This window comes from Apteryx mantelli, chromosome Z (assembly GCF_036417845.1).
Source record: "Apteryx mantelli isolate bAptMan1 chromosome Z, bAptMan1.hap1, whole genome shotgun sequence".
NCBI lineage: Eukaryota > Metazoa > Chordata > Aves > Apterygiformes > Apterygidae > Apteryx > Apteryx mantelli.
In genome coordinates this window covers 7,887,602-7,904,731 of record NC_090020.1, presented here as the reverse complement: position 1 = coordinate 7,904,731, position 17,130 = coordinate 7,887,602, and the positions used below count along the sequence as shown (strand labels likewise).

General features: G+C 50.4%; 1 protein-coding gene across 1 annotated transcript; it reads left to right on the top strand.

Annotated features, from left to right (window-relative positions):
* Positions 1-2,487: 2,487 nt before the first annotated feature.
* DMRT3 (doublesex and mab-3 related transcription factor 3) lies at positions 2,488-10,404 on the top strand. Its single transcript, XM_067315699.1, has 2 exons — positions 2,488-2,926; positions 9,440-10,404. Exons 1-2 carry the CDS (start codon positions 2,488-2,490, stop codon positions 10,402-10,404), a joined length of 1,404 nt encoding a protein of 467 aa, XP_067171800.1.
* Positions 10,405-17,130: the final 6,726 nt, after the last annotated feature.

Sequence of the window (17,130 nt, the reverse complement as noted above, 5' to 3'; positions counted from 1 at the left end):
TAAATGTTATTTGGACCATATGCTTCGCGCACTCATTTTCTTTCGGTCTATTCTTCTGGACGCTAACTGCTAACACGTTATAGTCACCTTGAAATTTCCTCTGCTATTTTCCAATTAAAAGCTTAATAGCCCTGGTAACGGAGTTCATGTGGTGCAGTTTACCACAGCCCCTTCTTCTGAAAAGCTTTCTGCTGGGATCCCATTATGTGCTTGAATAAACCTTTTCTGCAAACAGAAATGGGAATCGGGGTTGTCAGGTGTTGGGTTACAATAGACTTTCAGGCAGGGGACATTTTGCTAACATAAATACGAACCTGTCCCTATAGGGATATGTTGTCAAATACTACGATATGGAAAGCATTCCCATCAAATATGAGAAAAGGATTACGGCACTATATCAAACGAGAATTTCAGCCTAGGCACCCGGTGTGCAGCCAAGTGAGAGAGGGGCCCCCGGCCCGACGAAAGCCCTCCGCCGCCCGCGGGAGCGGCACCGCGGCGCTGCGCGGGTGCCCGCGCCGGCTGCGGGGCCGCTCCGGGGCTGGTCCCGCGGGGGCCCGGGCACCGGCACCAGCCTCACGGCCGTCGCCACCGGTGCCCCGTCTTTCTCGGGGGCAGAGGTGTGTTGTCCTTCTCCCCACCCGGCCCTCCGCGCCGTCGCATGCATTGGTTGCACTTCTCGCCTTTTTTTATTTTTTTTGGTGTGGGGGGGCGATTCTAAGGGGGCTTGGCCTCGTATTTCAAGCACCCCTTGAAATTTTAAGCTGCTCGGATATTTATTTGGTCCGCGGAGGAAACGCCGCTTGTTTGTGTTTTTCTTTATCAAGGAAAGCAAAAATTAGGTACCCCCCTCCCCCAGCCAACGGCTGTAGCGAGTGTAAATTCCCCGCGGGGGAGGCCGGTTCGCGGTACCGCGGGCTGCAGGACCGTCTGGGTGCAGTGTGCAGACCAGAGCAGGTAAGAAACGCAGATCCCTGCCATAGGAGTTTCCGCAGGCGCTGCAGGAAAACGGACTGTTTTCTGCACCTGATCTAATCCACCTTCCCACCTCGGTGAAGTTACTCGGCGGCAGAGGATGTTTCGGATGCGGTAGTCATCCTCCCTCACACCGCGCCACACAGCCCTCTGGAAAAAGATCCCTTTTGCTAAGTCCCTCCTGCCCCTGAACTGGAGAAGTAACCAGGAAAGAGCCAAAGAACGCAATACCACCAAAACGCCCTTATGACACACGTCGTGCTTTTTATTCCCTCCGGCAAAAAACTTTCCAAGTTCTAATTTCCTAATTAAGGACCCTCATTAAAGCATTTATTTCGAGTAGCAGTGACGGTGGAAAGGTGCCTGGGAGGAGCACACGGAGATCCGGGGGCTCCGCGTCGGGCTGTGAAACGGATTCAAGCCCGAGCAGCGGCCCTTGCCTCCCCGCCGACTTCTGCTGCCGCCGAGCACCGGTGCGGTGGCAGGGAAACGCCTGCAATGAACCTGCCCTTGCCCCAGCCGATATTCCAGCTCCTTCTCGCACTGTAATAGCTACACTTAAACTTCTCGCTGCCATCTTGGAAATACCGGTGTGCAAGTGAGAAACGTCCCCGCGGCTGGACGCACAGAGAATTACCGTCCTTCTGCAACAAACACACACCAAAGAGGCTGCAAGCAATCTGACTTGCTCTGAATTGCACGCGCCTTTCTGTAGCCACTGTTGGCAATTAAGTAGCCATCTTGGCGAGGAGCACAAAAACAGGCAGCAGGCAGCGTGGGCTCAGGTGGCAGCTGCTCAGGTCCGAGGCGCGGTTTGCGCGGGGCAGCGAGCGCGGCTCGGCTCCCGCAGCCGCTCGAGGGGAGCTCTTGCAGCTTCCCGCTAATTCGACCCTGGAAAACTTTGACAAAACTTTGACCTGAAAAATCTGAGCGGCTCCGGGGCAGCGGACAGCGCTACCGACGGCGCCACGCCGTGCCCCTGCCCGCAGTCAGGGGTGGGTTTTCCCGGCGCTAGCGCGCGGGCTTCAAACTTCGCGGTGCCGGCGCTGCAGGGAAACCTGCCGGCCCGCCGCCCGCCCCAGCGCGACGCGCGGGGGGAGCCGTGCGGGGGCGGCGGCGCGGACCCGCCGGGGGACGGGCCCGACGGCAAAGGGCGGGCAGCGCCGCCGGCCCCGACGGCGGGGGCCGCGGACCCCCCAGCCCCGCGTCCCGCCCCCCCGGCGGCGGGGCAGGGGAAGGGGGCGGGCGAGGGGCGGGGGCGGCGGAGGGGGGCCGGGCGCCGCCGTCGGGGCCCCCGGGCTCGGCGGCGCGGCGCGGGCAGCGGGCAGCGAGCGGCGGGCAGCGGGCGGCGGGCAGCGGCAGCGGCGCTCCGGCCGGCGGCAGCGCTCCGCCCGCGGCGCCTCCGCAGCCGCGGCCTCGGCCCCGCGGCCGCCCCTCCACCACCGGCCCCCGCGGCCGCTGCCCGCCCCGCCGCCGCGGAGCCGCCCGGGCTCCCCGTGCCCGCTGCGGGGCATGAACGGCTACGGCTCCCCGTACCTCTACATGGGCGGCCCGGTGTCGCAGCCGCCGCGGGCGCCGCTGCAGCGCACGCCCAAGTGCGCCCGGTGCCGCAACCACGGCGTGCTGTCCTGGCTGAAGGGCCACAAGCGCTACTGCCGCTTCAAGGACTGCACCTGCGAGAAGTGCATCCTCATCATCGAGCGGCAGCGGGTGATGGCCGCGCAGGTGGCGCTGCGCCGGCAGCAGGCCAACGAGAGCCTCGAGAGCCTCCTCCCGGACTCGCTGCGCGCCCTCCCGGGGCCGCCCGGCAGCGCCGAGGCCGCCGCGCCGCCGCCGCCGCCACCGCCGCCGCCGCCGCCGCCGCCGCCGCCGCGGGCCCCCGCCGAGCTGGCCGCCGCCGCAGCCCTGCGCTGGGCCGCCGAGCAGCCCCCGGGGCCGCTCCCCAAGGCAGGTGAGGCCGGGCCGGGCGCCGCGGGGCCCCGCCGTCGGGGCGGGGGCGGAGGGGGGGGGCGCTCGGGAGGGCGCTGCGGGCAGGGCAAGCGGCGCCTTCCTGCCCCTCGGGAAGCGCGGCTCGGGTCCCGCCGGGCTTAAAAAGAAAGGGGCCGCAAAGCCCCCCGCGGAGGGGCCCCGGCGGCACGGCGCACCCCGGGCAGCGAGGAGCCGTCGGGGCTCGCCGGGCTCCCGCGGCGCCGTGCCCGCAAGTCGGCCGCCAAACAGCTCCCCCCCCCCCCCCCCATCCCTTGCGCCCCGGCGTCCCTCGCCGCCGGGCTGGGCGGCCGCGCGTCTTCCCGGGCCGCCTGCCGTGCGCAGCTTTTTGGGCTGCAAAGTCGCGGGTCGCGCCTGGCCCGGAGCCGCAACGACGGTGCGGGAGCGGGAGCGGGAGGTGTCGCCGCAAAAGCAGAGGTGCGAGCCGCGTGGTTTCTCCAGGCACGGCGCCGGAGGAGGCCGGGCGGGGATGCGGCAGCGAGTAAAGGGGGGCAAACCGTTTATTTCGGTTTCCGGGCGGCACAAAATGCGGAGTCTTTTCCCTTCCTCTCGCCCGGCGGCGTCATTCGCGGCCGGATCCACCGAGGCTTTTGCGGAGCCGGTGAAACTGACCCCAAAACCCGCTGCTCTGGGTCCCGAGGACACAGGCTGCTCCGCGGCGGAAGGAGCCCGGCACTGACGGAGGAAGCGCGTTACGAATGAGACACATATACTGCTGAAGAGAAAAATGCACGCTAACGCCGCTTTCCCTTTCTCAACACTTTAGCGCGAAATTAAAATGTTCCGCCGGCGGCCAGGCCAGGGTTACCCCCCCCCCCCTCCCCAAGCCCGGCCAGAACCAGTTCTGCAGAAAAGCCGCGATTTCAACGAAATTTTAGGCATTTAATTCCGCAGGGAACAGCAAATAGCGGGCCGGCGCCCTGCCGCTGCTTTGGCACGGCTCTGCTCCGCCGGCGCCGCCTCACCCCGGGGCCCGAGCCGCGGGTTTCACTCCTCGGGGAGCAAAAACTGGGGTCGCAAACTGGGGGCGCGGCGGGCTGCGCCCCTGTCGCGGCTGTGCCCAGCTTCCCCCGGGCTGCGCTCCGGCCTCTTTCCCTCCCTCCCTCCCTGTGCCCGGCCCCTCCGCCCCGGGGCAAAGCCCACAGGAGGCGGGTGCGCAGCATTTCCACCCGATCCCTCCCGCGGTCCCCGAGAGACGGGACTTCGGGGTTTCCCCCCCACCCCCCCACCCCAAATTTCCGCCGGGGCGCAGCCGGGCGGGGCGCAAGGCGGCGGGGAGCATCGCCGCCCCCCGCGACCCCGGGCACGCGTGGGGCAGGGGCAGAGCGAGCTCCCGGGGCCGGGCGGAGGGGTGGCGGAAACGCCGGGAAACAAAAAACAAAAACAAACAAACATCCCCCCCCCCAAACCCCACAAAAACACACAAAAAAGCCGACCTGGCTCCTTCCAGAAAGTGAAACAAATAAACTCCGCCAGCAGGATATAAATCTGGCGGATAGGAACGGTATTGACTTGCACGCCCAACTTTTCTTCCCCCTGATATATGAACTTCCCGGCTTAAAAGATTACAGTAATCACGGGAGGACAGTGTAAATCGAATCCGATAGCAATAACTTTTGGGGAAGGTCAGGCTCAAGTGAAATGTTTCCAAGCAACAGGCATTTTGTTTGCAAAATACAATCAAAGTGTATTGATGAGAAATTCTTCCCTGCCACCCAGTCAGCACTTTCTGCTCACAGCTTTACGGGCGGCGAAAAAGGAGTAGGTCTGCATAAATCAGGCTGCCCAGGGTTGCTCCCGAGCCCGGTGCCGGGCAGAGCAAAGACACGCGTGGCCCCGCTGGGCCCTGCGCGGCGCAACGCGGGGCCGCGGCGCCGCTGCGCGCCCGGGCGCGGAGCCCCCGCGCTGCGCGGAGCGAAGGTTGCGGCCCCGGCACCCGGCTTCGCAAGCTCCTAAATAAAAGCTTCTCTTATATAGACCTCATCTGCGCGACCCCCGGGCTTGGAAGCCTGTATTCCCGCAGAAGCTTGTTTCCCCTGTTTTCGGAGTGAGGGAGCGAGTGCGAGCAGGGCGTAAGATTGTCCGCCGGCGGGGACCCGCTCCGCTCCTCTTGCCACCTGCCGCCAAAGGCCATTTGCCCCGAGAACCTGCTTATTTTTAGCCAACCGAGTGCTTTGAGCGGCCTCTCTCCCTCTTCCCTCTCTCCCAGCTACCCGTATTAAAAACGTCGTTAGAATACAAAATGTAATTATTTGCTCTCCCAGCCCACCCTGTTTCTAGATCCTGGTCGCTAATCTCTTGGAAGATTATCCAGTGCGAGAGAGAGAGAGAGAGAGAGAGAGAGAGATATTTCCTGATGGGAGGTAGGATCAGATACGTTTATTTTAACTAGCATCTGACCGCCAGAACAGGTCGTTTTCCAACGGCGGGACAGCCAGAAAGTTCTGCTCTGTGCAAATAAAGCACCTGGAAACTACTACCTGTATCTTCCTGTGCTACCCCAGATTAATTCCTCCTCTTAATGTCATACGCCTGTATTTTGAGCACATGTCATATTTCTCTTAGAAGTAGTTATCAAGGCTTGTAAACGATTAATATAATGCCATGCTGAGTCTTTTGTTAATTTCAGTTCCAACTTCTTAATGCAGCACAGCAGTGTCTGTGGCAGTCTGGAAACAGTCATTAGCTTCCCAGGAAATACATGAGACCTTTGAATACAGGGAAGAAAGTCTACAGTGAAAAAAAAAATTGTTTTTAACTCTTAAGTTTTGCACGACCTCAACTTTATGTGGCTTTCTAATGTTTCTGGTGTCAGTCCATGCTAATAATAGAAAAAGGGAAAATAACAGATGTTCTTGAGATCCAAGAGATTCTGGGCTGCAAAAAAAGCTGTCCTAACAATCTAAGCGCAGAGCTGTTTTCACAGAGTCAGCAGTGGGACTACTAAGGAAGCAAATTTGGATCCAAAGTATTAGATAAACTTTTCCAGACAAGTTGTTAGCTTGAAGAGAACAGCCTCTCTCTGTCTCTCATCCCTCGTACTTTATTTGGCCCTTTTCAGTGTTTGCCTCATGTTCCTTAATATAGTATAAAGAAGCAAGGAAAAAATGAAGTATACATTGCTCTGAATTCATAGCGTCTTTATTTATTAGTTTAGATTTTACAGTGAATGCACACACAGTTCTCCCACTGAACTGTTTCATGTGTATCTGTATTTGCACAGCACCTCTGTAGAGCTGCGTATGTATCTGTCTCTGAATGCATGTTATTTTATGAATAATCTCCACCATTTTTATCAGTAAGGAGGCAATTTCCCTAGTCTCCTCAGGGCTAGCAAAATGGATACCGAATGCAGGCAGTTTGAAATAGGTGTTAAAAAACCATAAAATAGTCTTCTGGAGGCAAGATTTCCTTCTGGAAAAACTAGGACATCTTCATGTGAACACTATGGGTAGTGCAAAAGATACCTTTGCCTAAGAGCAGTGGGGTATGTATTCTCGTTTAGTGAAACGAATATTTTTGTACCTGAAAATACAGATATTTGGGATTAATACAAGCTTTATGCACTTTATGTGGTTATTCTGCACGTACTATTTCTACATTTCAGCGCTCACGTAAAGGCATTTGTAATAATACCTTCCCACTGGTTATCTAACGATTGCTATTTTGTGCCCGTTGTAAAAAAAAAAAAAAAAAAAAATCTAATCACTGCAATTTCAGTGAAAAACACTGAACCGTCCCCAGAAAGTACTTTTTGCCTAGCACTGCCTGCGCCGGGGGCGTGGTGAGGGAAGTGGTGCTGAGGCGAGGAATGTATAGTCAAAACATTACCTGCCAGGCAGGAAATCGGCAGAAACCTGTCAGGTAAGTAGGCAGCTGCCAGCCGATCCGCCCGAAACACCAGTCTGAGGCACCCGGCTTGTGCGACGCTTCGCACAGCAACAGCCTGGAGCTGAAGTGTGCCGAGAAAAAAGCTTGACATCCCGGCAGCGACTAATTCCCTCAAAAAGACAGAGGAAAAAATTACAACAGGATCCAAATTAAAAGCTTACCAATAGGGGATAATCCCGCTTTTATTCAGAACAGCATTTTATTTAAATCACTGAAATCTCGTTTTATGGATTTTCGCCCTGTGAGTCTGAAAGTCTGGTGAGATGCACTGTTATACTCTGTCCGTGCAAGTAAATTGTCCCATTGCAAGGTCAGGAGTAAGGATCTGTGCAGGCACTGTGTGGCAGTCCCATGGTGCCAGCAATGCACACTTCAGTAGGCTGAATTTTTAGAATTTGAAGAATTTTTTTAGCCAAACCTCATAAGGGTACTTCTATTGAAAGCAGTCATTACTCAGGATCAGGGCTATATTTTCCCCATTTGGGAGATCTAATCTAATTCTATTTTTCAACATATATTTTCTCCCCAGTGGTGCTTGTTATTAGCCAATAAATATATATTGGAGATGCACAATAGTTTTGAAATACATATGTCTGCATGTGGTTTGTCTGGTAATATTTGGTACAAGAGTGCAGTCTTTTTATGTTGAAGTTAGGAACACTGTCTCCCTTAAATGTCTGTCTACCATCGGCAATGCAGGGATAGAGGTAATTTGTTGTCCTCTAGACTGCCCTGTAATCCTTCCGTGTGTAAATTGTCCCTTCACTCGGCTGTGAATTATTCTTAACATCATGTCTCCTGTAATAAATGTGCTCTTATGAACTTGTGAAAGAAAGGATTAGGAAGGAAAGATAGTGTGATCTTCACGTATTTTTCAAATAATGGCTGAGCTATACCCAGGTGTTACAGCCCCCTCAAATGGAGACACATGTTAGTAGTTTACTAAGGAATATTCCCTGCATTCCCTTTTTGCTGCTAAGGCATGAGTGATGCCCCAAGCACATAAATAAGTGCTTACATGCATTACCGTCTTTATAATATACCCGCAGGAAAGGTTATTGCTTCCCTTGTTTGTGCTGGACACAGAGCACAAGCAACGAAAAAAGGGTAATCCAGCTAAAAGAGGAGGGCAAGATTTTCAGAAGAGTGTCCATCTTCCCCGGTCCCACTCCCATCCCCATCTTCTGCGCCTGGACCAGCAGCGTCCTGCGGCTCTTTAGGACGGCCCAGCATTTCTGCCTGGTGCCAGTCGTTTTCCCGGGAAGAACCTCCCCTTGCCACGGTGACTGCCAGGCTGCGCTCCGCCGGGAGCTCGCATTTATTTGTGCCGCTGCCCCGCACGCAAGTCAGAGCAAGCTCTGTCCACCTCAGCTTGGACAGTGCATCTTTCACTGGGCACTGGTGCTTCCCGGGGAGTTTGGTACAGTGCTGCTGAGGGAGGTCAAGGGAACAGCATCTTCGGGGAAACGACTGTGCATACTCTCAGGCAAGATACATTGCCCCCCCTTGTGCATGAACTGTGAAAGCTCTCAGCTAGGTTCTTTTTTCTTCTTTCCGGCAAGCAGTCTTATTTCAAAATTTTGCAAACTCTGGCCAAGCTTTACAGAATTGACCAGAGATTTGGGGTATCGCCATTTTTGAGTGTCCACCAGGAGCCAGCATGGTAAAGGCATCGGTTTTCAGCCCTGTGCTCAGCTCCGTACTCAGCTCTTGCCCTTTCTGGCTTAGCATGCAAAATTCAGGGTACCTGGAACAAGTGCTGAGAAAGGTTGTGGAGTCTCCATCTTTGGAAGTATTTAAAACTCAGCAGGGCAGGCACTTGGGCAATCTGCTCTAGTTTTGAGCTTAGCCCTGCTTTGAAGAGGAGGTTGGACCAGATTCCATCCAGTGGTCCCATTTTCTAGGTTCTGTGCTCTAACGGGACCGAGCATCAGCTGTGCTCAGGGGTTTGAAAGAAAAGCCTGTGGTGCTTGCTGGGGAAAGAGGTGGTTTCTCTAGAACTAGAATTGGAATACACTGATATATTTGAGGACTCCTGTAACCAAGTCACTAGTCATTATGGAGTGGCCTCACCAATGCCATTGGACTTGCAGAGAGAATTTTGGTCTGCCAAGTGCCCTCTGGTTGTCTTCAGCCCACAGCCACTGAGAAAGCAGGAATGAGATTGTGCTAGTAAGGAATTTTGATTTGAGAGAGCTGAAGTTCTTCTGAGAAAGCTTGCATGTGGGTGGCATGTTCCTAGGTTATAATCAGTTAGGGAGGATTGGTCTAGCGTATTCGCGGCTGCAAAAAAAATGACCATTGCCTCTTTTCTTGTTATACATGGGAGAATGAGACAGACATCTTTAAGGCAGCATAAAATGCCTAGACCATGTCACATTACTCTTTTGCTGTCTTGTTCTCAAGATGCAAAGATGATGCAAAAAGAAATTAATTTAGCAGAATTTTCATGAAAACTGCTTTTTTTTTGCTTTGTTTTTTTCCTCTAGGGTCTTGCTTTGTTCACTTTAAGAAAAATGTGTCCTCAAAAGCCCATAAAAGCTTTTGGCCTCACTGCAGCGGTAACTCCTCTGCCTTCTCTTTGCAGACATGAATGAGGAGCGGTTGGGTGATGCCAGTGGAGCAGACAATGCCGAGACCTACAGTGACAAAGACACAGACCAAAGGAGTTCCCCAGACATGAATAAAGCCAAAAGCTGCTTTACCCCTGAGAGCCCTGAAATTGTTTCAGTGGATGAAGTTGGTTATGCAGTTCAGAAAAACGGTGGAAGCACAGAGAGCCGTCCAGACAGCCCCAAGTACCACCCAGAGCAGAACCATCTCCTGATAGAAGGTCCTTCCGGGACAGTTTCCTTACCTTTCAGTTTGAAAGCCAACAGGCCTCCGCTCGAAGTGTTGAAAAAGATCTTCCCGAACCAAAAGCCAGCTGTGCTGGAGCTGATCCTGAAGGGGTGCGGCGGTGATCTGGTGAGTGCCGTTGAAGTTCTGTTGTCCAGTCGGTCCTCAGTAGCTAGCGGGGAGAGAAACGCTGCAGAGTCTGACGGCCTCGTTTTGCCTTCAAACGGGCACATTTTTGAGCACACGCTGAGTTCATACCCTATTTCCTCCTCCAAGTGGTCTGTGGGCTCGGCCTTCAGGGTTCCCGACACACTGAGGTTCTCTACTGATTCCAGCAATGTTGTGCCAAATCCTCTGGCTGTACCTTTGCAGCACCCTTTTCCTCAGCCCCCGCGCTACCCGCTGATGCTGAGGAACACTTTGGCCAGAAATCAGTCCAGCCCTTTCCTGCCAAACGACGTCACCCTGTGGAACACCATGACGCTGCAGCAGCAGTACCAGCTGCGGTCCCAGTACGTCAGCCCTTTCTCCAGCAATTCCACCAGCGTTTTCCGAAGTTCGCCTGTCCTTCCTTCTCGCTCCTCGGAAGATCCTAGGATCTCCATCCCTGATGATGGGTGTCCTATCGTGTCTAAGCAACCTATTTATACAGAAGATGAGTATGATGAAAGGTCTGATTCTTCTGACTCGAGAATACTCAACACATCTTCTTAGACTGATATAGGGCATGTGATAACTAGGTGATACTTGCAGTGCAGCTGAACTACTGGGCCCTAAGAGGAGGCACACATTCTCTTCGAAACCCTTGCAACTGTATTAAAAAGTGACTTTGCTTGGTGTTGTACTGTAGCAATAAAAACATAACTTATTTAATTTCTTGCACTTCACTGGATAATGCCAAATAGCAATGCTCTATGGTTTTAGTGCTGAGTGTGTATTACAAAGGAAGATCCTAATGCTATCAGTTATGGGACTCTGGAAGATTCATAACGGAAACAGAAGCTGAAGGTCTCCTTTACCTTAACTCAGACAAATGGGGATGTTAAACTAGAATACTTGAATGCTGTTTTATTAGAGGAAGCTCCTCAGGACACAAGAAATCAAACAAAAGTAGTTCAAATACAAATGGACTAAAACAGGGACCTTATGATCTTATGCCAATAATCATCCTTGCATTAAAAGAAAAGGCAAAAGAAAGACGCACATGAAACTAGCATGAACTGCTTCTGTGCTGCTTGAGCTTGGACACTTTTTAGGGAAATAATATTAAGAGTTATTCTTTTCACATGGCTAGGTCAAAATGTGTAATGTCGGTGTAAAACCAATTACAGCTGTGAATTGCATGAAATGTATTGTGAAATGAACACAAGATTAAACATTGTCAGGTTAATGTAGCATGCTAGGGACTCTAGAAAAATAAACTAAGACGATGATCTTGGTTTATGTCATTTGTACTTGGGCAAAGAACATTTCTGAAGATAGAGGGCTGATTAATCCTTGACTGGAGTTAAAATGTCCAGCTCCAGCAACTGCAGTCAAGGGAAGCCTGTTTTTCCTACTTCAGGTTCTGCTCCCCTGCCTTGCAGCTAGCAACTGAGAGTAGGCAAATTTTGTTATCAGGGAGGCTACGGTCTCTTGGATATGTGTTGCAGAGTCTTTCAAGCTCAGTTGAGTAAAGTGGAGCTTGTTACAGTCAGAGCAAGCAGATAAAAGGCTGTTCTGATGCTTCAGAAGCATCTTTTTTTCATGTACTGTAGAAGTAGAAAAAGGAGATAGGGTGTAATAGAAGGCATTTCTTTAAAATAATGTTTAGCCAGATGGCAACTTTCCTAAATCTGGAAAAAATGATAGTTTGAACAATTTATTGCATGTTTGCATGCATTGATTCTGCTGCTTATCTTATACGTGTCAGAGTAACTTTAGGAATTGCTTCTGATGAGGAATGCTGCTAAATTCATCATCTGCTTAGAAGTTTGCTGAGGTTTTAGTGCCATTTTTTTCAACCGTTTACAAGTGACCACGTTTGCTTGACAGTTGGCTTTTCCAAAACACTTCTCTGAATGCAGGTGAAGTGTCTGACAGGCCTTTCAGATTGTGGATTAGTCCCACCTCTCAAAATCAATCAAGACCCCTCTGAAGTTGGACTCTAAAGCAGATGGGCTTTAAAACCGTGATGTATATCAGACATTATCGGGTGTCATTACTAATATGAATGCCTGTGTTCGCTCTTGGCATTTCGTATTTTGTATTTGGTAATTTTGTCTTTGGTTTTATTTTCCTTGGGGCATAGGTGCTCGGAGAGATACATTTTTGCCTAATTTTCAAACTTGTTTAGAAAGACAATTTGTTGGCAATGCCAGAGAGTAAAGTCGTAAAAGGGAGAGGGGAGGGGAGGATAAGCAGCTTCCCTTATGGAAATGTAAACATGAAAACATCTGGAATTTTCATAAATGTGGAATTACTGTTTTGGACTGACAGATTTGCCTGCATTCATAGGGCACTTGTAAACAAATTCATCTTAAAGCTTCTCCAGAGAGAAAAGCAATTGTTAAATTAGTCCTGATCTTGCAAACATTAAGGGAGGAAGTAGTGAAATGCTATGCTCCAGCATCATGGAGAAATTGAGTGTCAAAAGCAAGGTGAAAACAGAAAGGACCAGGAGCTCTGGTTTTGCATCAAGCACCAAGGAAAGGATTTTCTGCAGCAGGGACCTTTGCACAGGCATCTCTGCTGGCTGAATGAAAGAGTCATTAATAGGAAAATCAGTTGTATACATTCTTTTTTTTTTTTTTTTTTTTTGCTATAGAGGGTGAGTTGCTTCTGTCGCAAAGATCAAACTGGGGCAATTGTGGCAGCTCGTAGTGTCCATACACACTATGGTCTGTGGGTTTTTGGAGAACAGAATTTTGACGTCTTGTAACAGGGACATACCTTTCAAAGAAAGGTGAACTTTAGCTAAATTGGGGTAAAATGTTCTTCCACTAAACATTTTTGGTGAAAAATTCAGCAGTATGGGTTTTGAATTTGGTCTGTTCTAATGAACTGTTTTCTAAAAAAGCAAACAAGCTAAACCAATAATTTTCCGGAGTTTTAAAATATCTTTTGACTGTGTTTACATTTCTCCTCTTTTTTTTGGAAGTAAATTATACCTAAAAATGTTCAAATTCAAAGCTTCACGTTTTGAGGTTGAACAAAGCGTTTCTATTTGATCACAAATAATTTCTGCAATATTTTAGTTGTGTAGAAGTTTCTTTAAAAAAAGGAATTCGGACTGACCTGAAACAATTTATTTGAAAAATCACTGTATTCACTTAAGCTCTATTTCCAGGCTGGCACTAGGTAAGAATGTCATTTTTAACTTGTACCTGCCATGTAGCAAGAATCCCAGTTATAACATGTTATGGGGATGTATGCACCAATTTGAGGTTTAGAAGTATCATCCAGACACCTTGTCTTCAGGGCCGGCAGTATCACACTGCCGGGAAAACGCAGGGAGATCCCCGTTCAGGTTCTCTGCGGTCGTCGACTACACCAGCTTTCCCTCCTACACAGGTATGAGACCAACTTTGATTTATTCTGTAACCATTAATCACGGAGATGGGAACGATCATTGCACAGGGCTGCCGGCCGCAACTTCTCCGGCTGCCCATGCCGGCCTGAGCCTGCGCCCGTGTCCGTCCCAAGCAGTCCAGTCTGACGTGGACAACTGGCAGGGTGTGAGTCGCTTTCCCACAGGGGCCCTGGGTGCCCTGGCGGTTGGTCCTCTTCCGCGCTGCTCTGCTCCACCAGACCCGCGGCCTGGTGATGGGGTGAAGCTGGGGATACTGGTACCCAGAAACCCTGCGGGAAAGCATGACTTTAAGCGGGAAAGTGCAAAGGCTTTGGACCTGGCAAGGCATCTGCTCAAGTCCAGCAACCAGTGGGTCCTTCTTTGGGTGCTAGAGCAGCTGTGCTTTTTCTGGAGCAAGAGTTTCACCCCTTCCCACGGCACAATACGCTGCAGCAGCCGCCCCAATGCCTGGCTGGGGCTCCCCGGAGCTGCTTTTTCTCCCACCAAGCAGGTGATTTCCCTGTTAACTTTCCATGTGTGGGTATAAAACAGAAGGGGATATAATCGGTGGCTGCTAAAATGTGGGTAATGCCAACAACGATGTAAATAATAATAATAATTTCTCCCTCAGCAGTGTGCTGCAGTGGACCTTGCAGTGATGCTCACGCCTCCGGGCGCTCGAGTCCCTGCAGAGAGAGGCAGAGCTCAGTGTGCAGCATCCCGGGGTTGGGACCGGGGTGGACACGGTGCGTGGGGTTGTCCAGGTCTACTTCTCTCCCGCCTTGCTTGCAGCAGCGGTTGTTCTGCTCTTCCCCGAGTGCTGGACTTGCCCTCGTTTGGGGCCCGAAGGGGCATCTCCAGAACATTTGTTGGATGCTCAGTGAACAGGCTCACCTCACATTTGCGCTGACATGTTTGAAAAATGACTTTGATTCTCCCAGTATACTGTTTCAGTGATTCATTCTTTATGTGCATTTACTCAGCGGACGTGAGTGGGGAAATAAGATTGATGCTAAATTTATATGTTAATTTTAATATTGAAGCTATCCTGTATTTGAAGAATAAGATCAATTCTTCAATTTCATTTCTTACGTGGTACTGCATATTGTCATTACTGGAAAATAAAATTATTTCTGAATGCACACTATTGAAACTTCAATTTTAGTGGACACAAACTCTGAAGCATCATTCTTTTCCCTTCCCTATAACCAACTAACTTCATACAGTATTTTGACAGTCTCACACTGGTCTGCCCCGGGGAGATGCCAACCGTGGTTCTTTCCGCCCTAAATGGTGTTTTGCTAATTTGCTCTCTGCAACATTTTGCACTGTCACAGGCAGGTCTGGTGCATGACTCAGCAGCTCCCAGTAGACTGCTGCACATAAAATTCAGCAGAAATCTCAGTAAACAGTTGCATCCCTTACCAGAGACGAATTCCATTATTTTCCACTATAACGACAGCACTTGAGAGCCATGACCACAGCTACAAGCCTGGTATGCTTGCATACAGGATGAATCCTGACCTTAGGTGGGGGATCAAACCCTGAGAGCGGTACCAGGGAGCAGATCCTGTAGGTGAGGTGTTCAGAGCACCGCTTACACGGGGAGATAGAGCGTCTGCAGAGGGAGAGGTGCTCAGAGGAGCTCTGCAGCCAGAGTGCAGACTGTCCTGAAGCTGCAACAGGGAGAAAATATTTACAGCCCCTCACAGCTCTCAGAGGATGCTCTCCCTCTTGAAGCTGAGTAGAGCACTTTGCTCTTCAGCACTTTTGCGAATGTGGCTTGCTACTTTTTTCCCTTGAATGCTGTGCGGGAGATAAACCTGAGGGATGCAGAGCGGGAGCCCTTGCAAGCCCCTGCTTTGCCCACTGGCATCATGAAGATCCATAGGTCAATTTAAATTTCAGGTGTCTCATCTTCCCTCTGCATGAGATAAAACTAACTGTTACAAGGGCTTTATGGTTATCCTCAGAAAATTCTTAAAAAGCTTAAGTGCTCCGCAAATACCAGAGAGTATAAAATTTTGTTTTTGTTTTTCTTTCCCAAAGAAAACTGGGAATGGCTTTGCATTACCAATAGCACAACTGTGATCGCCTGCAGCAAGAGAGTCGGTTACTGGAGAGCTCAGGTCAGCTCACCTCGGATAATCCTGAGCCAGCTGCTGTCACGCAATGGCTAAAAGTTGTGAGCTTGGCAGGCTTGAGGGGAAATTGCTCACCCCTGTCTCTTCTGGGGCTGTGAGCACACACTGAGACTTCCTGCAGCAGGCAGCATTTCATCCTGGAGGCTGCGGCCCCCCGGGAATGGGCGAGCGTCACGGGAGGAAGGCGGTGCGAGTAGCACTGTCGCAGCACAAAAGTTAAGGCAGTTGTGGTAGGTAATGGAAGAAAGCGCTTTCCTCTATCGCTGCGTGTAGTGGAGCTGAAATGCCCTTCCAGACACATCTTGGTTTGGAGACTGGTCCCTCTGCCTTGCCCGTACGTTGCTGAGATTCCTTCTTGCTACAGTGAATAAAAACTGGAAGGACAGAGCAAGAAAGTTCAAATTGTATAAAGAACTATAAAAGACACATTGAAATATAGAGAAATATAGAGACACTCTTCCTCATTACTTGTCAAATCTAGATTTTTTTTTTTGTCAAGTGTTAGGGCCACAAGACTGATTTGACAAGGGATGCAGAAGTAGTCCTAGTGGGGAAAGATACCTGAGGGAATGCTGCAGTAAAAATTTAGGTTTTGTTCTTCTGCCCCTCCTTGTTAATTTCTCAGCTCACTCACTAGCAGCAGGCTCCTGATGGTAGAACTTTTTCCTAATAGTAAAACTAGCAAATTCACCGGGAGCAGAACTAGGTGGATTCTAGCTTTTATTATTGTCTCATTCCCCAGTAAAATAAGGGCCATGTCGTGTATGGCTACACTTCATCGAAAAGCAACACTTTTTCAAGAAGAACAGTTCATAAGCTACAGAGAATTATTCTACATGGCTCCACGTTTACTGCAAACCCCTTGCCAGGAAACTTTAACACCCTTTATAGATTTGGTCCAACATACAGTCAACTATTACATTTTAATGCGGCTTAGTCACTAGTACTCTTATTGTCAGCTACGTATCGGTTACAAATGTTCTCCTTTGCTCATACCCCTGCAATTTCTTTGTTCTTAAGGGTTTGCAGAGATATAAACAAGAGGAACTTTTGACTCTATATATTTCACCTCTTCTAGCTCCATTGCCTAAACATTCATAACTAAACCTTGTGGATATTGAATGAGTGACATGAAGTGGTCGCATTTTCTCTTGGCAGGAGGGAAGCAAACTTATTTTGAAAATTTTGTCAGAAACACAAATCCTTCAAAGCATACATGGCAGTATTTCTAAGGGGAGAAGGAATTTGGTTCCTCATACCCACTCACTTCATTTTGTTATTCACACCTACCCTGGGCAAATAGAGAATAGGTGTCAATCACTGCAGCCCACGTGCTTGGATGGGCATTGGGCTGGATTTGGTGTCACTTTGCACAGCTTAGGTAGGAGCATAAATGCGTGTAAAGGAGGGAGGAAAGGAAGGGATCAGTCCTGAACTTCAGCGGTTTCTGGGGAGTCGTGTTTTCTAAGACCTGGACCTGCACCGTTGGAGTCAATGTGCACATGGCTCTTGCCTTGAAAAAGGAACAGGATGATCTATAGCACAAGTCCGGCGGTAAGACGGGCTAGTATCTCTGACAGGCTGTGCTGGTTCCTCCCTCCTCCCTGTGGAAAGTTCATCACATGAGGATTTAGTAGACTCGTATGATGTATGGATATGGAAAGCTATGACTAACTCCCCAGACGATTGGTATATATTTAACATCCGAAATCACAAGCAAACATCCTGCTTGTTGAATTATTATCT